The 17919-nt window shown below is 44.4% G+C and overlaps 2 protein-coding genes across 2 annotated transcripts; both read left to right on the forward strand.

Moving 5' to 3' along the window:
• On the forward strand, positions 3079 to 4134 carry LOC110436827 (germin-like protein 12-2). The gene is made up of 2 exons (XM_021464382.1): positions 3079 to 3283; positions 3444 to 4134. Exons 1-2 carry the CDS (start codon positions 3166 to 3168, stop codon positions 4010 to 4012), a joined length of 687 nt encoding a protein of 228 aa, XP_021320057.1. The 5' UTR covers positions 3079 to 3165; the 3' UTR covers positions 4013 to 4134.
• LOC110437205 lies at positions 13101 to 13802 on the forward strand. The gene has a single exon (XM_021465556.1). The coding sequence runs from the start codon at positions 13101 to 13103 to the stop codon at positions 13800 to 13802; it is 702 nt and encodes a 233-aa protein (XP_021321231.1).

Below are 17919 nucleotides of genomic sequence, written 5' to 3' on the forward strand. Positions count from 1 at the left end.
AGAGAGGGGCACTGATGCGTAGGCCCGATTGGTCAGTGGGAGGGGAGAGAGAGACGCACTAGGCCGGCTGCAGATGAAGCTGGGCCAAGCTGCTGCTCGGTGCGGGCTCTCCTACTGGGTTGTGGTCTTGCTGGGCAGGCTATGCGTGGGAGAATGGGACCCGACCCAAGAGCAAAGAGGGGGGGTTGGGCCACTCGGGCCAAAACAGGGAGGGAGAAGGTTTCTCCTTTTATTTTCTCTTCCAAATTTTCTAAGCCATTTGAAAACCATTTGAAATTCAATTTGAATTCATTTTGAATTTTAGTTTAAAAACACTCATCACAATAAATAAAATGTTGTGGCATGCATGCTCAAACATGTTGCTAATCTCCTATGGTAAGTTTTAATTTAATAAAAAATATTATTATTATTTTGTTTTATGAGCACAAAAATACAAAATTAAATCAATTTTCCTCTATTTTCAAAGGAGCAAAATTTAGGGTGTTACAAATTCCGCGAAGCGTGCATTTTGAAGTTGTTCCCCGTCCATCACCTCGAGAAGTGCAACTCTAGTTGAATGCTTGAGGGTTGGTGGAGAGCTCTTGGTCGTTGTAACACCCACATTAATAGTCAAGCTTGAGAAGGCTTGCTTAGCACATGAAGCAATCACTAAAAGACACGCCTTAATAAGGACGTAGGTTGCGGACAAGAAACTAAACATCAATGATGTTTTAATAAGATCAACTCTAAGACCCTCTTTTTAAAACCTCATCATGTGTTCTCGAACATTTTCCTATTAACGTAGTTCCACCTAACTCTCTTAATCCCTACTTTGAATACAAAATATTTTGTTGTTTCAGAAAACTACCATAATTTCATAAAATGCTTTGATTTTCAAAACTAGAGATGTTAGATGTAAAAAATTTTGTATTTTGTATTTTTTTTAAAATAAAATATTGCTAAAACTATAGTCTTTTCTAACCTCTCTTACTTTATAAAACTAAGGTTTCTTGTTTCACCAGTACTACAATTGTTCAAAATCACATCGGAATATAAAGCCCTACGACAACCTTGAGATCTACGTGCAGATTGGTGGCGTACTACTCTCTCCACCTAAGAAAACAATTCTAGGTTAAACTAAATTAAACTCTTTTAAGTTTTTGTATCTCTAAATCAATTTATTATTAAAATATATTACATAACTAATCTAATAATACTTAATATGATATTTAGAGCTCCAAATATATTTTTACAAAAATATATTTCATAACTTCTAGTATCATTTTTGCTCCCTCCTTGAGGCATTTTAAAGGTCATAATTCTTTCCCTCCCTCCTTCATTGTTTCCAACTAAGAACTTGAATGGACCGCGGAAACCAACAAATGATGCTCCATCTCTTTTCTTCTACAACTAAAAATTACGAGACAGATATCATCTGCCCTGCTGCCTTCGCTTCACCCCCAAGTAAGCTTTGCCCAGCCATGTCTCATCCATTCCCCTAGGCTGGTCTGCTCGGCTTTGGAAAAAAATGAAGGCATATAGTCTCTTAGAAGAAACATAAACCTTTAAATCCATGTGAACCTAGCTTTGTCTGATGCCCCACCCTACCCCTTGACACCGATGCCACCAAGCCTCCTCCATGACCGCCCCCGGTGCCTCCTAGCCCTCCCGTTGATGTTGACGGCCTGCCTCTTCCCCTTCATGTCATTGACCTCCACCATCATGGTCAATGACTCTAGCGTTATCATCCTGCCCCGCCACTGCCCCCCTGGGACCACCACCCCATCTCATTGCCCGCACATGCAGCTGTGCTAGCTATCCAGTAGATGCAGATGCAGCTCGCCAAGCACGTACTTGTCCTCCTGTCGCTGCAGCTTACCCCACGTGTGCTCAGTCTGCTCACGGCAGGTCGCTTCCTTTGTTAATAGGATCAGGGAGGGAGCACTACTACAGAATTAACTTTATGTGCCGGTCCCATCACTGTTGGTTTCTTAAAAATCGGCAGTGATAGTGGCTGATGGCTCAAGTGATGGGTCCAACCGGCGGCAGTGATATATGTTTTCTTGACTTAGGATCACGCAAGAACCAACCACAAAAAATTTAAGCACAAAAAAGAAGTGAAAAACATGGCATGTGTGGGCGAGGGACTAATTACCTGTAGATATAAGCCCGTAAGAGAGAACGGGTCACGATTTTCATAGGCTTGGCTACTCCTCTGCCTATTAACTAAGATATGCCTCCCAGCGAAATGCCAACGTCAACACTGCCGGTCCTGCCAAATGCATGATCGATTCAAAGAAAAAAGTCGCTACCTGATGCAGCAGGACGTTAATGAATTGCGGATATCATCTGAAAAAGTCAGGGAGCAGGCAACCAAATGACTTACCTCACTGTACTGATAGACAGAAGATTCACATGATTTAACTCAAAAGTAAAAAGTGCACGGTGGCTACCCTTTACCAGTTCGTTCCCACCTTGGTACGGAAGCATTCCACGGATTAATTCATGTATGCTAGTTCCGTATAAAATGGTGACCAAGTAAACATTGGAAACATGAGGATCGGAGTTGACTCTTTCTATCCTTATGTAAGCACAAACGCACGGATTGACCATTTGATCCATTATTGTTGTTTACACAACTATCATAGTCCACCGTCAGCTAACGTGATTACTGGTGGCCAGGAATGTCATAATCACCATTACAAAATAAATTATCTCTCCATATCAACAATTAACAAACCACGTTGTCCAAAAGGACTCATGGGCCTGTGTTAAAATTTAGATAAATATATATCCTAATTACTAGGCATAACCCCATTTTATGGTTTACTTCCTAATATTCTAGAAGTAATTTTAAAGGATAATTGCAATGGATTTTTTAGTGTCATGCGTGTGAAAATATTAAAAGCAAGGTTGTTGGTTTGCAAAAGTTGATATGTCAATAAGATAATTGCGTTGTTTACTCTGCAAGTTCCAGCAGCCGGAGACTGTTTCTTCTTTGTAGGTTGAACTTGGACTTCTTCAGTCATTAGCACGTTCCCGTCGCCACACTTGCCGCTGTGGCAGCCTATATAAACACACCATCCCCATACCCCAAGCATCAACAGAGACACACAAATTGAACAAGAAGCTCTATAGCTGAGTTCGAAGAGCACAAACATAAAAGCAAGTGGAATACTAATCCAGATGGCTCCCACCACCTACTTTCTCCTTGTTTCTTTTCTGGCATTGGTCACTTCTCAGGCCATTGCTTCTGACCCTAGCCCGCTCCAGGACTTTTGTGTAGCCGACATACACTCTCCAGGTATGCATGCACTCACTTTAAGTCATGCTATATATTCTTGTAGTAAATTGAGGATCGAATAATAATCATTTGTCACAACAAACATTCTAATTAATGTTTATGTGTGTCCTAATGTTTCTGATCTCTATATACCTATTTTCCTTCGTCTTTGTATATGCAGTGAAGGTGAATGGATTTGTTTGCAAGGACCCTATGGCCGTGAACGTGGATGACTTTTTCAAGGCAGCAAACCTTGACAAGCCTAGGGATACTATGAAAAGCAAGGTCGGATCCAATGTCACTTTGATCAATGTCATGCAGTTGCCTGGACTCAACACCCTGGGCATCTCACTGGCTCGCATTGACTACGCACCATTAGGTCAGAATCCGCCACACACCCACCCACGTGCCACAGAGATTCTCACCGTGCTTGAGGGTACACTCTATGTTGGATTTGTCACCTCCAACACAGACAACGGTAACAAGCTATTCACAAAGGTTCTCAACAAGGGTGACGTGTTTGTGTTCCCCCAAGGGCTCATACACTTCCAATTCAACCCAGTCCATGACAAGCCAGCTGTCGCGATCGCTGCACTAAGCAGCCAGAACCCTGGGGCTATTACTATTGCCAACGCGGTCTTTGGATCAAAACCACCCATCTCAGATGATGTCTTGGCCAAAGCTTTCCAGGTGCAAAAGGGAACAATTGATTGGCTCCAAGCTCAATTCTGGGAGAACAACCACAACTAAGTAAATTGAGACTCACTTCATTGTTCGAAGATAGGTTTATACATGTATTTTGCATACTCCCGTGTGTATTCAATTACGACATTCTAAGCTGATATGATAGAATAAATGGGAAGTTTATGTAACCAATCACTGTTTTTGTGTATCTGCTACAAGATATACCACCATGTTCTTTTTGAATATTTGAATTGAAGTACGTGAGGATCCTACATAATTTTCTCGATCACGCAAAAGGTTTACGTGTCTTATATTAAAGTAGAGAAAACAGTTTGATACAATACGCCTTAGCAGTGCCCTAGAGGTCACAAGAGTTTTATATGGATGCTGAAAACCTCCGTAGTGTACTCAAAGGTATATTGTTACATTGGACACTGATTAACCCAAATTGCGGTACTGACTAGGAGGCATATGGCCGGAGCGCTGATCGACAGTGGTGCCGCTTGCGCGGACCCACGTCGTGGTCCAGTGGGAACAACTCACGTAGCGCCTGCATATTGTTGGGGTCACCGCTGAAGATTTATCTATACGCCTTCATGGCTGATGTGGACGGAAAGGTCATCCGCTAGTTAGACTCAGAGCTTCACGAGAAGGTGTTCACCTTGCTTGAACGCCGGGATATAAGATATGTTCTGCGCCGCTATCTGCTTGCTCCTTTTGAGGAGCATGGGCGGTGCAATGTCTGCCATGGGTCGCATAATCGTGAAGCAGTTTCAGGAGTGGCGGCTGCCTCACTTTTGTAACTCACTCGGTAAATTGGACATGATTTATTGAATATTTTTGTATATGATATGCTGTTACATATATAAACTATATTTCTGGATGGTAATATGGAGATGAATATTGCATGGAGCCGTCGAAATTACTAAGCTAAACTGAACTATCAATCGGTACATAGGCTAAGATTAAATTAATCGACACAGTAGGTCTTGGAGCCAACGACCAGTGTGTTCCACTAGCTAGATGCATATAGTAACGGAAGTCAAGTGTCATATACTCATATGTGGTCACATCCAATTCTAACAATGTAAATACTAGTTAAATTCACTTTACAAATGCAACACAAAAGTTCACACACATGAGAAAGCAATTGGGAGCTTCAGATAATCAGTTGGGATCTTCAGATAATGTAATACTCGATTTTAAGGACAAAATCAGATATGCACCATATGTGAGTTTTAGAAGTCAAATCTCACATATAGCTACAAATAATGGGTAATATCTAGAGACAATGCATAAATATATAACATACTTAGTATAAAAGAGATAACCTTCAGTATCAAACAGCGGATAGACAATCTCCAAACTTCGGGTATTACTTCTCTCCACAGGATCCAACTGACTGGTTGATCACAAGCCTAACATCTCCTGGAGTGTGGGGGAAATTGCAAGAGTGAGCATATATCGTACTCAACAAGTATAACCAGGGGTTCATGAGGCTCAAATAGCTGACACTGGTTTGACTGCATTTAACTTTTATATGTAGATAACATATTTAATCATTGGATAGCAAATATCAAGGTAGCATATTAAATCCCATAACCACATGATCAATTGTATACAAGAATTATGAATAATACATATAAACAACATAATAAACCATCATTATCATTATTAATCATGTTCATCAGTGTCCGTCTATTCCGTCAGTTTTCCGGGCCGCCCGTATCCGTGGGCACGGCTAGTATACCAGATTTAACACTCTGCAGAGGTTGTACATCTTTACCCATGAGTCATGATTTACCCTTTCGCCCGAGGTGATCAGCCTCTTAGCTCACTTCCAAGGAAAGTCGGCAGGGTTCACTATGAAGTCTTTCAAAGGTTCGTCTAACAAGTTAGGGCCGCAAGGTTTCCTTTGCGTGCAGATATAGATACCCCCTTCCGAATGGCACAATGACGCGCAGCCTATACACATAAGGACAGGGGCTCGCACTATACCCAAAACGGTTCAGCCCCTCCGCCCTTTCGGGTAACCTCTAACAAGCTAGAAAAGCTTACTCATACTTGACTAAAGCCAGAGCCATATAGCCCTCATGGTTGTACGAGTTGTCTTAGCTTTTGCCAAGCGATAAGTCCTTATGGAGGGTCAAGATCAATCCAGCAAAAGCCAGAGTTCTTTCCACCCTTTATATTCAAGTTGCTAGAAAGCTTATTTTATTGTTTATTGTATATCCAAACATTCATGTTACATGATCATGGATTAGATTCAAGCACTAGCAGGAACTACCAAATGCATATCCAAAATAGGTAACAAGGAATCCAGGATAACAATCATCTATGATTCTGCTAAGGTCATCACGGTGGACACATGCATATGATAAATATTGTATTAATGGTATATAGGTAACAAGGATGATCCCAAGTTATACTTGCCTTGATCAAAGCTCTCCTGAGCCTGCTGCTGGTCTTCAAAAGATTGACCTCGATCACCAACGTATCGCTCACTGTCTATACCCGATCATCAATCAACAACGCGCATTCCAATGGACAATCATACACGAAGCAAACAAGCTATAATTAGAACAATACACCAAAAAGTGGTAAAACAAATATAAAAGTTTATGAAAATATTCTACGCAGCGCTACGATCACACAAACGTAATGTTCACGAAAATCCGAATTGAAACGTAGAAGTTATGAATTTTCCAAGTTTTCCTATAGAGAAATAATTAACTAAATGCTACTGCAGAATTAAAAAGTTTCAAAACAGCAAACTAATACTTCTAACGTGTAGAGCTCGTGAATAAGAATCTAACGAAATTTGAATGGACAAAAACGGAGCTAAAAAGAGCATTTTATGAGCATTATAAAATCAGTGGCAAACTTGTAAATATCAGAAAATGTATTTTGAATCAACCGACAGACTTTACGTTTTCAAAAACATAATACGCCTTTCGTGAATGTGCCTTGGACTGCGGGTTCTAATACGAGATTCTAGAGGGTCTCTTTAAGAAAACGGCCGGGCGAAGGGGTATCCTTCTTTTTCGGCCGTAGGATCGCGATGGAACGGTGCAGATCAGATCTGGGGAGAGAGGGAGGGAGCTCCGGCCAGCTACAGTGGCCAGCGCGGTGGCGCCATTGCCGGAGGGCAGAAGTCCTCGCCGGAGTTCGTCGTTTTCGCGATTCAGTGCATGATTCAACAAACGAAAAGAATGGAAAGGCGTAGAAGCTTGCTGCGAACTCACCGAGACCAAAATCAAGGCTCGGGAAAAGCTTGAAGGCGTCCGACGGCTTGAGATGGCGGACCGGGCACTCCTGCAAGGTACGGCATCGATGAGGGAGCTGTAGGGCGCGATAGAGATTAAAAGGGGAGGCTCAGAACCCTTGTAGGAGCAATACGAAGCTCGGCGTCACGATTTAGGCGGCTCTAGGGCAGCACCGAGGAAGAACGATGGTGGCGGCAATCTTTGGCTTGCGGCGAGATCCAACCAGCGGCGATAGAAGTTATCTAGGGATTCCCCAATGTTGTGGATGGAAAGTGGAGTGCGCGGGGAGACCACAAAACTTTATAGGGCTTGATTTGGGAATCCCAGCAGCAAATCCCGGATTTACAGGATGGGTTTCCATCTCGGTGAGAGAAGGAGAGACCGTCTCGGCCACGACCTGAGGAAGAAGAAAGGTAAGTCGCCGACGTGTGGGCTCCAGATGGCAGCGAGAGAAAGAAAGGGAGAAAGGGGCGGGGCGCGCTGCTGGGCCGGAGAAAGAAGTGGGCCGGGGCGGTTAGCTGGGTCGCGGGGGAGGAACGGGGGCTGGGCCGATGGGGAGTTGGGCTGGGCGCTGGATGGGGTCTTTTCCCCTTTCTTTTTTTTCTATTTTAATTTTCAAAGCCTTTTCCAAATAGAATTTTTAGAGCAACCAAAATCCACCCCAAAGCAATCAACACAACAATAAGATATGCTTCAGCATGTATGCATAAACAAGTTTCTAACTCTATGTTGAATTTTAAATTTCAATAAAATTTATTTCTTCACTAATTTAAATGCTCACAGAAATATTTGAATAAATCAATTTAAATCTATTAATTTGAAAGCAAATTTTGGGTGTTACAAACTCTACCCCCTTAAAAGAATCTCGTCCTCGAGAATGAATAGTACTTACTCAAACAATTGTGGATATGATTTCCTCAGATCATCTTCTCTCTCCCAAGTTGCCTGTGCTTCTAAATACCGATTCCATTGTACTTTGCACATTCTAATGATCCAACTCCTGGTAACTCTCTCTTTATTTGTCTCTTAAGTTCTTCTAATGTAACACCCAAAAATTCTGTTTCTTTTAAATAGATGAAATGAATTTAAATGAATTTATTTTGTGAGCATTTTCAATGTAGGAAAATAAATAAATTTGGAGAAATTAAAATTTAATATAAGCCTAGAGAAAACTTTATGTTGCATTCATGCTGGGGCATTCTTTTATGTGATGAGTGTTTTGAAAATCAAATTGATTAAAAATCCATTTGGGAAATGCATTGAAAATTTGTTTGAGAAAAAGAAAAGGAAAAGGAATTTCTTTCTCCCCCTTTCTCTCCATTTCGGCCTCTCGGCCCAAAACCCGCCCCGCGCGCTCCCTCTCCTTCCTGGGCCGCGGCCCAGCCGCCCCCCTCTCCCTTCCCCTCTCTCTCCCCGCTGACAGGCCGGGCCCGCCTGTCAGCTCCTCCTTCCCCAAACCAACGCCCCGCTCCTTCCTCTCTCTCTCGGTTTGGAAACCGCAAGGCCGAAGCCCGCGCCCACGATCTTCCCCTCTTCCCCCACGTTCGGCTTGAAAAGGATAGCGCCCGCGCCGAGCTTGAACCGCACCCCGCGCCCCATTCGTTTCCCTGCTCACCTTCTCGCCTGGGAGCACCGAGCGCCGCCGAGTTCGCCGCCGCGGTGGAAGATTCGATTGGCCAAGTTTTCTTCCCCGTAATCCCCTTGCCGAGCTCCTTTTTAGTCCCGCGAAGTCGCCTAGATTCTTCTTCTTATTTTTCCCGCCTCGGTTTTCTCTCTAACTGCCGCTGTGTGTGCTCAGGAGAATCCTCGCCGCCGTTTCGCGTGGTCAGCCGAAGTCGATCCGTCCTAGTCCTTGTTCCCGGCGTCTTCGGGTTCGCGGTGAGCTCCTCTGGCCTCCCGTGCTCTTGGATCGAAGTTTTGTCCACCTAAGGACGTTTTCTCCTTCTTCGGCGATCTCCCGGCCATGGCGCCGCCGCGGAGGCCTTGCTCCGGCCGGCCGGCCGGCGAGCCCTTCCCTCTCTCCCCCCAGATTAAATCCGAGCCGTAGATCTCTAATCTGACGGCCCAGTGAGCCCCGTACCCCTTCGCGGGTCAGTTTTGCTAAAGAGTCCCCCTGGGATTTAGTATTTGAGCCGCAGTCCTTAGCGCAATTCGTAAACTACGCTTTGTCTTTTGGAAAGCGTATTTTCCGTCGGTTAGGTCAAAATACGCTTTCGGGAAATTACAGAATTGCCACTGAACTTGTTTTGGCCATAAAATATTCGTTATAGCTCCGAATTGACCCGTTCAAATTGTGTTAGGTTCGTAATTAAATTCTCTACATGATAGTACCACTGTTTTTGTAGTTTGCAACTTTTTATTTTCAGGGTTAGGTTTAATTAATTAATTGCCTATAGGAAATCGCCGATAAGTCGTAACTTGGTTGTTTTAGCTCCGAATTTCGTGATCTTCGTATCTATGTGATCGTAGCGAAACGTTGGTTCTGTTTTTAAATATTTTATTTCATTTTTGATCTGTTGGTGTACTGTTCTAATTAAATGATTGTTTGCTTGTATGAATGAACCTGGATGCGTGTTGTTGTGTGGTACCGATCGAGCGCAGACGGTGACGTGTCCGTGGGTGATCCATTTCACTTCGAGGAGCAGCAGGACCAGCAGCAGTTCCCCTTCACCAAAGGCAAGTATAACATGGGTTTCCCTTGTACACCTATTCACTTAATTAATTACGCATTTGCATGTGTCTAATTTTGATAACCCTAAGGACATCCTAGCTACCTGACTAAACACTTATGACACCTATGGGAAGAATGCATGTGGGTAGCTTTGCTAGTGCTCTAATTAATTGAGACTTTATTATCGCTCTGACTTTAATAAATATGATGATAAATATTGGGAAAAAGGGCTATGGTGCAATTGTCTTCGGTTGGGTTGACCTAGACCCTCCGTAAGGACTTCTCTGTAAGCGACAATCCGGGACTTACAGTGCAACCGTGATGGTTATATGGCTCTAACTTTAGCTCAGTAATAGGATCTCATCTAGCTGGTTAGAGGTTACCCGAAAGGGCGCAAGAGGGGCTTGCCACTTTGGGTATAGAACTGCTTCTGTTCCTATGTGTATAGCCGTGATGGAAATGTGCCATAAGAAAGGGGGGTTCTCTATATCTGCCTGTCGAGGAAACCTCGCGGCCCTAACTGGTTAGACGTGGCCTATGGAAGGCTTCATAGTGTTCCCTGCCCGCTCACCTTGGCAGTGTTAGTGGGTCTTGCAAACCCCGGGCATATGGGTAACACGACTTACGGGAAAAGTGCACACCTCTGCGCAGAGTTTGATCAAATTGGTATACTAGCCGTGCTCTCGGACATGAGCGGCCTTGGACCCTTACGGAATAGTTGGGTGTGGATGGTTACGGGAAATAACTAATGAAACGCTGACGCATTGATCGTGATGATTAATGTGGTTTAACCGTGATGGTGATGGTGTTAGCCGTGAAGGTTAACGGTGTTATTATCATGTACTCATTTGGGCTAATTGGGAGCTTAAGCATAATTGATGATTAAATAGGATTAAAACATTGACCAATTAAAATGCTAACTGCAGTAGCCAGTGTCTGACCTTTTTGAGCCGCATAAATTCCTATGTTATGCTTGCGGAGTACGAGATGTACTCACGCTTGTCTTTTTATTTCTTTTGGACAAAAATCCCGGATGGGTAACAGATGACAGCTATTACGAGGAATTTCCGGAGGACTTCTAGGTTGGCGATCCCCCAGTCGGTCGTCCCTGTGTTGCAGTTATCTTACCATAGCTAGTTATGAGTTTATTTTCCGTTTGTCGCAGACTTTGATATATTTGTGTTGTAATAACGTTTTGTAAGACACTTGTGATGATACATTTGTAATTTGTCGACTTGTGTGCGCGACTATTCCTGGGGCGCACATGAGATTATTGTACTCAAATTTATCCTTAAATTTGGGTGTGACAAATTGGTATCAAAGCAAGACTAACTGTAGGACGCAAACCTTGGTAGAAACAGTCGATTTGAGGGTTCTTATTTTCGCTTTATTTATTTCACTGCTCAATTTACTTTCTTGTTATTTTATTAAAAGTTTATATTCTTACCCAATGTTCTATTTATGTAAACATATTGATTCTAATTCTTAAAACAAAATTTATAGATGCCTCGTCGCAGCGCAGCCGCGTATCGCGCCCTCTTCGTCGCCGCCCGTGCTCCACCAGTTGCACCAGCACCAGCTCCAGTACCTGCACCTGTGCCAGCACCAGTACCCGTACCAGAGCCCGAGGTCGTCGCCTCTGGTGGCGGCGAGGAGGAGGAGCCTATGGACACGGGGTCCCCTACGCCTACACCTTCAGCTCCTACACCAGTGGCAGTACCGATTCCGCAGGCTGCCGCACCAGTACCACCTGCACCTGCACCACCTTCGCCTGCACCCCACGCGTCGACGGGTTCAGCACCGACGCCTCAGTACCCTCAGGTTGTTCCGGAGATGGGATGGACCTCCAGGAACAAGTTCATGGAGGCGGACGAGGACGCTCGCTACCACACTCTGCTCACGGGTGTGTTGGCGAGCTATTACCCGGAGTTTGCCGCCACCGTCCGCTACCTTTGCTCGGAGCACAAGCACCCGTTGGAGAACACCTACTGGAAGGCCGAGGTGATCATCACAGCTCGGAACAACGTCGACAACTCGGACGAGGTGGAGTCCATCCACGAGAGCAGGGTTAGACGTGCTTCCGCCTACGAGAGCATGGAGGATGCAGCTTAGGCCGCGTACTTTCACTACCATGGCCGCCGTTTTGAGGCCATGCAGGAGGACAGGTACCGGTTCCTTCCCCGCAACGACCCAGATGGAAAGACATGGCATGTCCTGGCACCTCCTGCCGGCGACCCTACCCTGGATACGACTGTGAGACACGTCAGTGCCATTCAAGAGATGAATGGGGCACTGAGACAGGAGCTGCGTGTTGCGCAGCAGGCGGAGAAGCACCTCCAGCGTCAGGTGGATGAGCTGCGTGGTCAGCTTGGACAGCCACCCATTTACAAGAAGAAGCCCCGCAAGTTCGTTCTCCAAGATAGAGCTCCTTAGATTTCCCAGTACTTTCTAGATTGACGCTAGCACGAGTATTTCGGTAATGTGTGGCATGTGAACTTTAGTGAGTTGCTGTTTGTGTTGATGAACATTTATGATTTGGAGTTTTGTTTGATTGTGGAAACATGTGGGTCTGTCCGCATGTTTCTAAACCTTAATTCTAGAAGTAAATGTTGTTTAAATTCGAGGTTGGGTTACTTTATCTGTCTCAGTCATGCTGTTTCTGGAGCGGTCTGGGATTTTTATTCAGTATCTCATTATCGGTTCAGTCAAAAATTACGAAATTTTTATGGTGAAAACTAGACTGGTATATCTTTCATCTCCAACTGGAATCACCTCATTATCTGTTCGGATCTATGAGATATGTCCGTTTTAATCTGCTGTACCTGCGCAGACTGAGAACCAGAGCAGAACCTGATGAATCACAATTTTGATTATGTTACTTTTGGAATCAGTAAATGTGGTCTGAATAAAGTTTGTAGAGAATTTCCTAACCTTTCCAACGATGTATACCATGTTCCTTTTGAGTCTATAGATTCTGAGATAAGCACAGATTACTGACCTGCTGAGTTTGAAACTTGTCCAGAAAACTGCTAGACTTGTTTTTATTCATTATAAGCGATGAATAATTATTTTTTTTGGAAGATCACTAAAAGCCGTGAATCTTTGTTGGAAGCAGATGGACGCCGAACGTGCAGCCGCTGGTCGTGGACGTGGCCGTGGCCGTTGTCGTGGCCGTGGACGTGGTGTACCTGAGAATCCACCACCACCACCGCCGCCGATGACTATCGAGCAGCTCATGGGTATGCAAGCTAATCTGATGCAAGCCATGATGAACCGTATGAACAATGAACCAGTAGCAGCACCACCGCCGGTTCAAGTACGTGACAAGCGAGGGGAGTTCTTGAAAGGACGTCCTCCGGTGTTCACCCATGCCTCTGATCCACTGGAGGCAGACGACTGGTTAAAAGCAGTCGAGAAGCAGCTGAACATAGCCCAATGCAGCGACCTGGAGAAAGTGTTGTACGCATCAGGCCAGCTGCAAGGACCTGCACAGGAGTGGTGGGAGTCCTATCAATATGGACGCCCCAACAACGCTCCGCCAGTCACCTGGAAGGAGTTTACGGAAGGGTTCAGGTCCCATCATATTCCGGAGGGCCTGATAGAACTGAAAGCGGAAGAGTTCATATCTCTCAAGCAGGGATCAATGTCAGTCAGTGAGTATCGTGACAAGTTTGCTCAACTATCACGATATGCTCCATATGAGGTGGCCAGGGACTCTGACAAGCAACGTCTATTCCTGAAGGGTCTGTATGATGGACTGCAGCTGCAGCTGATGAGCAATACCTACCCTTGTTTTCAAGAATTGGTGAACCGCGCTATTGTCATCGACAACAAGCGCAAGGAGATGGATGCAAAGAAGAGAAAGCTCCAGGGGCAGCAGTCGGGCAGCAACACTCGCCCACGTGCGTACCCTCAGTAGGGATTCCCTCAGCGCAGTCAAGGACCACAGAATCAGTGGAACCGTGGTCAGTTTCCTCAGCGTCCCCAGTACTACCAGCAGCACAATCACCAAAACCAACAACGTCCCCAGCAGCAGTATGGCAACCAGAATCAGCAACGCCCCCAGCATCAGGTCAGCAATCAGGCACCACGCCAAGGAGTGCCCAATAATGCTCCTGGCAAGAGTGCAGCACCCAGCGGCAATCCCAATGCCTGTTACCGCTGCGGAGAGGTGGGACACTATTCCTACCAGTGCCCCAAGAAGCAGAATCCACCAGCCCAGCAAAATCAGAACAACAATCAGAGGCCTGCTCGACCTCCGTTCTCTGGGAAAGTGAACCATGTGTCCACTGACACAGCTCAGGAAGCACCTGAGGTTATGATGGGTACGTTCAACATCAACTCCATCCCCGCTACAGTACTGTTTGATTCTGGTGCTTCACATTCTTTTATCTCCCAAGCTTTTGTTAGAGTGCATAGCATCCCACTTTGTGCACTGAAAAATTCTATGCTAGTAAATTCACCGGGAGGCACCATGCCAGCTAATTACTGGAGCCCCTCCACTAGTATATCTCTAAGGGGGGTAGATTTCAAGGTGAAACCTATTGTGCTAAGAACCATGGGAATTGACCTCATACTTGGAATGGATTGGATGAAGCAGCATAGGGCAGTAATTCAGTGTCAGGAGAAATCTGTGGTGGTGACATCACCAGATGGGGATAGAATAAGTGTGGATGTGACAGTGCAGTCTCAGCCGACTGCTACAGTGAATCAGTTGAGTGGTGGTAATCAAGAAGACCAGGTGGTGGACGAGTTCCCCGATGTGTTCCCGGACGAGTTGCCAGGTATGCCACCAGACCGAGACATTGAATTTCTTATTGAGCTTTTACCTGGAACTGCACCTATAGCAAAAAGACCATATAGAATGGGGGTAAATGAATTAGAGGAACTTAAGAAGCAGCTTAAGGAAATGCAAGAAAAAGGGTTTATTCGTCCTAGTTCTTCACCATGGGGTGCACCCGTAATCTTTGTTGATAAGAAAGATGGCACTAGGAGGATGTGTGTGGATTATCGGTCATTAAATGAGGTCACTATTAAAAACAAGTACCCACTGCCTAGAATAGATGACTTATTTGACCAACTGAAAGGAGCATGTGTGTTCTCCAAAATTGACCTCCGATCTGGCTATCACCAGTTGAAAATCCGTGCAACTGACATACCTAAGACAGCTTTTACCACAAGGTATGGCTTGTATGAGTATACAGTCATGTCATTTGGGCTGACCAATGCACCTGCATACTTCATGTATATGATGAACAAGGTGTTCATGGAGTATTTGGATAAGTTCGTGGTAGTATTCATTGATGATATATTAATCTTCTCCAAAACCAAAGAAGAACATGCTGAACACTTGAGGCTGGTCTTGCAAAAGCTTAGAGAGAATAAATTGTATGCCAAGAAAAGCAAGTGCGAGTTTTGGTTGGATGAGGTCTCATTTTTGGGACATGTGGTCTCTAAGGGTGGAATAGCCGTAGACCCCAGCAAAGTGCGGGATGTGCTAAATTGGAAGCCTCCAACTAATACTAGTGAGATCCGTAGCTTTCTGGGACTAGCTGGTTATTATAGGAGATTTATTAAAGGATTCTCCAAGTTAGCAAAGCCTATGACAGCCCTACTAGAGAAGAGTGCCAAATTTATTTGGTCAGATAAGTGCCAAGAAAATTTTGAGGAGCTAAAGAAAAGGTTGACCACAGCCCCAGTGTTGATCTTACCAGATCTGAGTAAAACCTTCTCTATTTATTGCGATGCATCTCGCCTAGGCCTTGGATGTGTGCTTATGCAAGAAGGAAGAGTAGTGGCGTACGCATCCAGGCAGTTGAGAAAACATGAGCTGAACTATCCTACTCATGATTTGGAGCTAGCTGCCGTGGTTCACGCTCTAAAGATTTGGAGGCATTATCTAATTGGACACAAGTGTGATATTTATACGGATCACAAAAGTCTAAAGTATATTTTCACACAGTCAGACCTGAACCTAAGGCAACGCCGCTAGCTAGAATTAATAAAGGATTATGACCTAGAAGTGCATTACCATCCCGGGAAGGCAAACGTTGTTGCCGATGCACTTAGCCGAAAGAGCTATGCCAATGGGCTGCAATTGACCTTCATTCCCACAGAGTTGCTAGCTGAAATAGAGCATCTCAATTTGGGTTTAGTGAACAACACTGTTGAATTGGAGTTGGAGCCCACCTTAGAGCAAGAAATCCGCAAAGGTCAGTTGGAAGATGAGAAACTAAAGGAAATTTCAGAGAATGTAGTGCTTGGAAAAGCACCGGGTTTCAAGTTAGATGAAAATGGTACACTATGGTTTGGGAAGAGAATATGTGTGCCAGAAGTGAAATCCATCCGAGATGCAATCCTGCGTGAAGCACATGACTCTACATATTCAATTCACCCCGGAAGCACCAAGATGTATCTAGATCTTAAAGAAAAATACTGGTGGTATGGATTAAAGAGAGATGTGGCAGAGTATGTAGCGTTATGTGATACTTGTCAGAGGGTGAAAGCCGAGCACCAAAGACCTGTAGGGTTCTTGCAACCAATGCAAGTGCCTGAATGGAAATGGGAAGAAGTAGGTATGGATTTCATCACTGGGTTGCCCCGCACTCAGCGTGGGTATGATTCAATTTGGGTAATAGTGGATCGACTCACTAAAGTTGCTCACTTTTTGCCCGTTAAGACCAACTATGATGGTGCAAAGCTGGCAAAGTTATATATGGATAGAATCGTGAGTCTGCACGGAGTTCCGAAGAAGATCGTGTCTGATCGGGGTACACAGTTCACATCTCAGTTTTGGCATAAAGTACATGAATCATTGGGAACAAAGTTGAACTTTAGTTCCGCGTATCATCCCCAAACCGATGGGCAGACTGAAAGAGTAAATCAGATTCTAGAAGACATGTTGAGAGCATGTGCGTTACAGTATGGTACCAGCTGGGACACTAGTTTACCATATGCTGAATTCTCATATAATAATAGTTACCAGAAAAGTCTCGATATGGCACCGTTCGAAGCATTGTATGGGCGGAAATGTAGAACACCTCTGTTTTGGAATCAGACTGGTGAGAGTCAAGTATTTGGACCTGATGTTCTTAGAGATGCAGAGGAAAAAGTGCGGAAAATACGGGACAACTTGAGAGTAGCTCAGTCTCGACAAAAGAGTTATGCGGAAACTAGAAGAAGAGAATTGGCATTCGAGATAGGCGACTATGTGTATTTGAAGGTGTCACCTATGAGAAGTGTCAGGAGGTTTAATAAGAAGGGAAAATTGGCACCGAGGTACGTTGGACCGTTCAGAATTCTTAGGAGACGTGGAGAAGTGGCCTATCAGTTAGAGTTGCCTGCGAGTATGTCGGGTATTCACGATATGTTCCATGTGTCACAACTGAAGAAATGTTTGCGAGTGCCTGAGGAACAAATTCCATTGGAGGAACTCACAGTTGAAGGAGATCTAACTTATGAGGAATATCCAATCAAGATCTTAGAAACAGCAGAAAGAGTCACCCGGAGTCGGGTTATAAAGATGTGCAAAGTGCAGTGGCACCGATATAAAGAAGAAGAAGCCACTTGGGAAAGAGAAGATGAGCTGAGACAGTCTTATCCATATCTCTTTGAGTAAGCATCGTCTCAATCTCGAGGACAAGATTATTTTTAAGGGGGGTAGAATTGTAACACCCAAAAATTCTGTTTCTTTTAAATAGATGAAATGAATTTAAATGAATTTATTTTGTGAGCATTTTCAATGTAGGAAAATAAATAAATTTGGAGAAATTAAAATTTAATATAAGCCTAGAGAAAACTTTATGTTGCATTCATGCTGGGGCATTCTTTTATGTGATGAGTGTTTTGAAAATCAAATTGATTAAAAATCCATTTGGGAAATGCATTGAAAATTTGTTTGAGAAAAAGAAAAGGAAAAGGAATTTCTTTCTCCCCCTTTCTCTCCATTTCGGCCTCTCGGCCCAAAAACCCCCCGCGCGCGCCCTCTCCTTCCTGGGCCGCGGCCCAACCGCCCCCCTCTCCCTTCCCCTCTCTCT

This window comes from Sorghum bicolor, chromosome 7 (assembly GCF_000003195.3).
Source record: "Sorghum bicolor cultivar BTx623 chromosome 7, Sorghum_bicolor_NCBIv3, whole genome shotgun sequence".
Lineage (NCBI taxonomy): Eukaryota > Viridiplantae > Streptophyta > Magnoliopsida > Poales > Poaceae > Sorghum > Sorghum bicolor.

Bases quoted from the DNA above. Each gene is read 5' to 3' on its own strand.
- LOC110436827 (XM_021464382.1), top strand. From the start codon at position 3,166: ATGGCTCCCACCACCTACTTTCTCCTTGTTTCTTTTCTGGCATTGGTC. The intron at 3,284-3,443 runs GTATGCATGCAC...TTGTATATGCAG, and splicing joins AGCCGACATACACTCTCCAG to TGAAGGTGAATGGATTTGTT.
- LOC110437205 (XM_021465556.1), top strand. From the start codon at position 13,101: ATGACTATCGAGCAGCTCATGGGTATGCAAGCTAATCTGATGCAAGCC.